The sequence below is a fragment of the Ailuropoda melanoleuca genome, unplaced genomic scaffold (assembly GCF_002007445.2).
Source record: "Ailuropoda melanoleuca isolate Jingjing unplaced genomic scaffold, ASM200744v2 unplaced-scaffold10062, whole genome shotgun sequence".
Classification (NCBI taxonomy): domain Eukaryota; kingdom Metazoa; phylum Chordata; class Mammalia; order Carnivora; family Ursidae; genus Ailuropoda; species Ailuropoda melanoleuca.
Genome location: NW_023178352.1, coordinates 1 through 7,515, shown reverse-complemented (window position 1 = coordinate 7,515; position 7,515 = coordinate 1). Strand labels below are relative to the sequence as shown.

The following is a 7,515-nucleotide window of genomic DNA, read 5'->3' as shown; positions in this document are numbered from 1 at the left end:
GAACATTTCCTGGGAGGTGTTAGAGGGGAAGGGGTGACCCATGTGATCAAATGCTTGGGGCGCCTTGATTCACACCAGCTAATGACCATCCATTTTCTCGTGAAATATAGTCCTGACTTTAATTAGTGTGTACGTTATGATCCCTGCAATGGGGCATGTTAGCATGGCTCTGAGAAACATAATTTTTATACTTTTTGAATTCTCCAAGTCTCACTGCGTAACTTAATGGAACATTACCTTCTGCCTGCACCTTTCAAGCTCAATGGAAATACGTACATGGTTTTACAGATTAATGATAACATAATGGTATTTTCCTTTGCTTAATGGACTACACACGGAGTTATTTTCTTACTCTCTAATGCTGTTAATGTGCACTTGGTGTTTTATGAAATGGTGTTAACTAAACGTGGGTTCACACAAAGATGCCTGGGCCACAAGTCAAGTGGGAGGGGGTGAGATTCTGGATCCTGCTCCTAATTGTAACCTTCTCTGTGTTCTCCCATTTGCTAAATGAAGTCGGCCCTACCTGCCACAGCTGCTTCATAGCAGGTTCAGTTAAGGTTCAAATGGGAAGTAAATGTCAGAGTTCCTTGATACGAAATAAAACTGGTGCTCAGAAACAAGAAGGAAACAATACAGACGTGGCTATTTTGTGATGGAAATGCAGGTTCCACAGTATCTGAAAAATGGAAATACTGTCTGGGGGGCATAGAGAACATCGTTGGGGCAGATACTCAAAACCTTTCCAAAGTGTCTGTCTGTCTGTCATCTGGAAAAGAGTGTTTCCCCACCTTTTAGAACTTCTGGATCTTATGCAGAGCCATCGCAGTGGCAGGACCTGACCCAGACTCCCACTGGAAAAGGACTCTGGGAATTGCAACCCCAGGNCCCACTGGAAAAGGACTCTGGGAAATGCAACCCCACTATTCTCCCCACGATGCAGAACAGGATTGGCCAGAAGGAGGAGAGGAGGCCCAAGTTGATGACAGACAGGCTGGTACACGAGGCTTAACTGAGGATCAGTAATTCCATCCTCTTTTTAAATTCAGTGATAGCATGTTCTATTCATTTTTTTAAAACATACCACTCTTAAAGTGATTGTGTTTTAAATCCAACATGCGATTTAAAAAAAAAATGTCATTTTATCAAAGACCAATGGAGTTTTTTTTCTCTCTGCACTGGATAAGGTACCATATGTCAGTATCCACTTAGACTGGTTTCTGCTATAACATAGTAAAGATTGAGCTCTGAATCATTTACTCTTTATTAAGAATGATGGGTTTTGCTTATCTTAATCACTGAAATACTGCAAATGTTATGGAGGCATGCCTCAGCAGGGCAAAAAGAGATTAAGGAGCTTCGAACACTGTAGAAAGAATTCTTAACTTTTTTGAGTAGCTGAGAGTACATTTAGAGTAATCGGGATATCCATCTCTCAAAGACATTCAGAATTTTAAAAAACAGTAGGAAATGTAATCAGAAGGGCTCTTGGCAGTGACGAGTCACATACTGTTTGGTGGAGGAAGGGATTAGAGAGTGTTAAGTTTGTGGCCTTTTGAGTCACCGCAGGTTCAAATTCTGATTCTGTTACTTATTAGTAATGTGGCATTGGGCAAAGATAATAAAACAACAGTTACCCAAGATTCCTTGCCACACCTTGTGCCCCAGATTTTACACATATTCGTTCCTTTGCTCCTCAAAATCACCGTCCGAGGTGGAGACTGTCATTGTCCCTGCGTTGTAGATCAGGAACCCGGCTAGGAGAGGACGAGGAACTTATCCTGGAAATGAAAACCATTCTCCATGCTTACCTATTGCAAAGTGTACTCAAAGTCATGGAAAATGACAGACATGGGGTCAGTCAAAAAATTCAAAGTATGTCAAAAGGAGAAGTCTAGGATTGTGCTGTCCAATATGGTAGTCCTGGGCCACATGCAATTAATTTAAGTCATTTAACTTAATTAAAATTAACTAAATTTAAAGTCTGGTTCCCCGGTCTCCGCAGCCACAGTTCAAACACCCAGTAGTCACATGTGGCTTGTGGCTACCATATTGAACCGAGGAAAACATTTCACTCATTGTAGAAACTTCTGTGGGATAGCGCTGGTCTTAGAGAATTCATTGTGTGGGTCTTGATGACTGTAAAAAAACAAAACAAAAGGTAGTGAGGCACAAAGTTCAAATTCTCTTGTAATATCTGAACTAAAAACAGGAATATGAGTAAATACAACGGCCCATGTGTGCCCGTGGTATGTTTGGGAGGAAGGCGACGAGGAACACTGGTGTCAGGGTCTTTGCCAAGCTTTCACTGAAGAATGAGCAGGGAAAACAGAAAATCATGTTTTCGTGACCCCTGAAAACCAGAGAAAGGAGATAGCATCCGTGTGCCGCCCGCCTCATGGTTTTGTCGTCACTGTTCTGTTTGCACAGGTATGCCATCGGCCTTGCTTACAAATCGGCCCCGAAGCATGAGTGGATTGGGAAGAACTCTGCTTCTTGGGCACTGTGCCGCTGTCACAATAACTGGGTGGTGAGACACAACAGTAAGGAAACCTCCATCGAGCCAGCCCCCCACCTCCGGCGCGTCGGCATCCTGCTGGACTATGACAATGGTTCCATCGCCTTCTACGATGCTTTGAACTCCATCCACCTCTACACCTTCGACATCACCTTCTCACAGCCTGTGTGCCCCACCTTCACAGTGTGGAACAAGTGCTTGACCATTATAACTGGCCTTCCAATCCCAGACCATCTGGACTGCACAGAGCAGCTGCCGTGAGCACCTGGCCACGTGGAGCTGCTTTCTGGGGAATACAAAGGGTCGTGGCCACCATTTCAGGGACGGAGAAAGCACAGGCTTCCAGAGTGTGATTAAATGTCGCCAAAAAGTGTCCAGAAATATCGGCTAGGATAGGACTCAAAATAGGCGATTCTCCCCTTTTACTGTCTTTTGTATTAAGTACATGCTTTAATAATTTCTTTAAATTTTTCCTGTATTTGCAGGAAAATTTATAGATTATTTATAAAAGAAACATAACCGAAATTACAACTCTTAGGCGTTATTTGGTTTTGCACATTAAGAGGCCCAGAAGTTTACCAGCTCTTTACAGCAACCTTTGTGTCATCACGGTCTGTGGGCTTGAGAAAAATCTTTTGTAGTTTTGTATGCTTACTCACCTTCTCACAACATCATATCTCATACTGATCCTGTTGTGGGTCCTGTCACCTCGACAGTGCATAACAGAATATCAGTTTCCTTAAAAATAAAAAAAATAGTTTTGAACCTAGTAGGGCAGCAAATGGGCCTAGGGTCTGCTTTATTTTGAAGTGTTTTAAGTGTGATGTCAAAACCACCTTGGATCAACTAAAATGGAGAGCAAGAGGGAGAGTGGAAAGAATTGACTTGGGAGCTTGGAATCCGCCATGGCCCAATCTTTAGTCACCTTCCGATGGCTGGTGGGCTCACTCTGGATAAAAAGGTTCTGAAGCCTCTGGCCATGTGTGGCCTAACCTTTCCCAGGATTCAGGATTCTGGGAGAACGTTAAGAACGAGCTTGTCATTGAAAATAGTCACTTTGAATCCTAGTGATTATTCAAAATGTCAGACGCTGATTTGTCTTTGATCAGAAGTAGGGTTCTGTTTCATGACCTAAATCTATTTCATTCTTCCTTCTAAAGGTTTCTACAGGCCTGTGACATTGCTTTACTACATTTAATAGCTGTCCTGTCTCCCTCTCCCCCAAATCATTTTTCTTTTGTTGCTGGGGCTGAGGAAGTAAACATTTTCTGTTACAAATGGCAGCACCACTTTGGATTGACTTTGCTCTCCGGGACATCAATACATGACCTTGACTGTCTCTACCGTGTCCAAATATGACTCACCCGAAAACACTTAATATTATGAGTTGGTAATGAAAAGGGACATTGCATAAAGTATTCTTTACTAGTATATGTGCCTCAGAAGTTATAAACAGACTTTTATTAAACACATCTTGAAAAATGTAGAGGTCCCTCTGTATTCTAGTATAGTTCACTCTAGAGTTGTAAAACAAAAACAAAAAAGCAAAACAAAAAAAGAACAAAACAAAAACAACAAAAAAATCAAACTCAGTATTCCCATGCTGGAACCCACTAATAGAACCTGCTAGTAGAGTGTCAGGTGGGATTCTGGGCATGCTGATCTGGTAAGACGGAATGGTCCATGAAGTAAAGCTCTCTTAAGCAGTCCTTGGACTTGGACCGGAATCCGGCATTGGTTCTATCTTGACGAAGGGCGTGACATCTTTAAGTCATTTCATTTGCTAAAATATTTATCTGAGCTACTGGGTTGGCCATTTTGACTGAAAGGACTGACGGATTTAGGCATTGTTTTTAGCAATTTTGTTTTTAACCAAATCAACCAATTGTCTCCCTGAGATCCGTCCATAGACCCGCTGTTTCAGCTTTGCGCTATGTGAGCCCCAGCCCAGACCCCATGGGCTGTGTCATGCACGCTTCTGTCCTCTTCACCGGCAGATGCTCTCCTTTTTCTTAACAGATAGAGTTTATATATTTACTATATTATTTATACCCAGATGAATATTTTGATAGCTGCTTAGGACAATTTCACATCTAAAAGATGGACACCTCAATGGAAAAAAAAATTAATCATTCTCTGGAAACTTAATTTTTTTTTTTACAGTATAAAAACAATGTGTATTTGCCTTTCCTAAACAAACTGAAAGGGTTGTAATTTTTACATACTGTTTTTGGTAGCTGGATAACAGATATTTTAATGCACTTTGTACACTAACAGGTTTTAAATAAAAGGGTCTAAAACTCAGCTTCTGAGTTTTTAAAATCATGGTCGCCAGGTACCAGTAAACGCCTTATGATGTTAATGTAAAGCATTTACGAGGACAATATTTCCATGAATATAATGTTTTTCAGTATAAAGAAGTTACTACTCAGATTTTCACTGCAAGCCATTTAGTTTATGTTTTGGCTATTTTTATAAGGACAAGAGGGATTATGTTATAATTTGGTTGTGGAAGTCTCACTCTTTGCTAACTTAAAAACCTTGTGGATAGTAGCAGTTACTATTTCCATGTTGTCATATTTACAGGAAAATATGTATATGGTGAAAGGCCACAGTGTTTACTTTCATTACTGTAATGATGTAGAAAAGATTTCCGTGGATTTTTTTTTTTTTGGAAAGTCTAAAAAAATATACGCTATAAACATTTACTGCAGTACAATTCTTTAAGTGGACTGGGGTCACAGTATTTTGTTTTCGAGGTCCTTACTTCACAGGCAGCATTGCGACACGGGAGAAAGAGACGGCGGTGCCAGTTACATTAATAACAGCCAAATTGATGCGGCGCCAAGGCTGCCAGGTCTGATGACGTGGGTGTGTGAAGAGGTGCTGTCGACATCTTGAAATTCTTAGTAATTTTTGAATAGGGGGCCCGCATCTTCGTTTTGTGCTGGCCTCAAAAATTCTATAGCCAGTCTTCATAACAGAACCCAGAAACATGGTACCTCCCTTCCTGGTGGATACAAATGAAGAAACCTGGATCCGGTGTCAAAAGTGGCTGGCCATATAATGCGAGTAGGAATCCAAATGGATTAAGAGGAGAATGGGTATGGGTGAAGATTTTCTTCCCAGCATGAAAAAAAATTAAAAGACTTCAAAAACTGACTGCAAATATTGATGATTCCTGCTGGAGAAGAGGAAATGGCCTGATGACGAATGGGCAGTTTATCACGGTACTGAGATAATGGACCCTAAACTTCCCAAGGAACTGAACCAGCGCCGTCCAGTGAACGGGGGACTCTGTTTCGGCTCCAGACACATACGCGGTGCCTGAAGAGACACCTGTGTGTATGCTCGCATACCTGTGCTTTTGGTGTTGGGAAGTTGATGATCTGGTCCACCCTTAACAAAATGTTACAAAGGAGACAAAGACCACGATGATGGGGGCAGGAGGATGTTTTTTGAAATTGTGCTACTCAACAAAGGGGCGATTTGGCAATGTGTGGAGTCGCTTTTGGTTGCCCCAACTTGGGAGACGGTGCTATTGGTGTCCAGCGGGTAGAGACCAGAGAGGTTGCTCAACATCCCCAGCGCGCAGCACAGCCCACCTCCCGCCCACAGNCCGCCCACAACCAAGAACGACCCGGGCCAAATATCAGTGGTGCTGTGGGGGAGAGACTTGTTCTTTGGGGCTCTTTAAAGCAAAACTCTCACGAGTATGTTTTACTGTTCCTGTAATTGATTCAATGCCTGATATATCAAAAAGCAAAGAAAAGGGGACACTTCACTGCAAAACCTTCACAGCAGTGGCTCCTTCACTTAAAAAACCATTATAAAAACTTGCAGTCTGAAAAGCAGTCCAAGCCTGTGTAAATGGGAATGTGGGCATCGGTGTCACGAAGATCTGGATGTGGCTGGCTTAGTTTGGAAATGCCACGCTGACTCTGTAGGCCGCTCCTCTCACGGGAACAAATGCAGCCCCTGGTACTGGCTTCCGGTGGCCACACCCGCGGCCCGGACCATTCTCGCCATTGCTGTTGCTTTGTGGTTCAAAATAAAGTCATTTTTGTGGTTCCAAGGCCCTCTGTCTCGCCTGTCTCTGTTGCCTTTTCATCATTGTGTGTTTTCACACTCATTGTTTCCACAAATATTTATTCAACATCTGGGTTTCTGAGCTACTTTGCAACATAGAAAGTTTTCCTTTTATTCCTGAAACTCTGACCCACCATCCCGCTTCTCTCCATTCAAAATACAGTTACTAAGCCCCAAAACAGTCTCTAGGAAATTTAAAAAACACAATGAAGAAAACCTATACAGGAGTGGAGATCCGGAGCGAGAATGGCCTGATTTCGAGTCTTCTAGAGGGGGTGGAGGAGGTGAGGACAAGGGGGATCGGAGCAGAGGAGTGAGGCTTTTCAGTGTGGGCTGCAGCACGCCCAGCCCATGAGTCTATCNGGAGGAGGTGAGGACAAGGGGGATCGGAGCAGAGGAGTGAGGCTTTTCAGTGTGGGCTGCAGCACGCCCAGCGGTCGGCCCATGAGTCTATCCCCAACCCCATCCTGTGGCTCCCAGGACTTGACTTTCTCTGGTTAGAGGAACGAGCCCTTTCGATGGAAGTCAGTGCGCTGCAGAGTGGTCAGTGGTCACGGGTCGGCAGCGTCCGCACCACCTGCGAGCTGGTTAGAAATGCCTATTCTCCAGGCCTCCCTCCAGGCCTCCTCATCAGCATCTCGGGGCGTGGCGCCGGCAGGAAGTTCTAACAGGCCCTCCCGGGCACTCTGGTGCTGGCAAAGCTTTGTGCAGCGAAGCTCGGCTTTAGCCAGGCCCCTATCCCATATGAAAATGCACTTACAACCTGAAGTGTGCTTTCGATGTAACATGCTTGAGAGGCAGCCTGGTGTAATGCAAGGGTTCTTCACCTGGCAGAGCGTGAAAATCGCCTTGTTGTTTACAAATCTGAGTCCCGGACCCCCTTCTGAAAGATTGGGGATGAGAAGGTC

At 43.6% G+C, this 7,515-nt stretch overlaps 1 protein-coding gene across 1 annotated transcript; it reads left to right on the top strand.

Annotated features, from left to right (window-relative positions):
• Positions 1-2,430: 2,430 nt before the first annotated feature.
• Positions 2,431-2,779, top strand: LOC117797625 (E3 ubiquitin-protein ligase Midline-1; the record flags this gene model as incomplete). The annotated part of the gene is made up of 1 exon (XM_034650038.1): positions 2,431-2,779. A coding segment is annotated over one exon (349 nt), but the record flags the coding sequence as incomplete, so codon positions are not given.
• Positions 2,780-7,515: the final 4,736 nt, after the last annotated feature.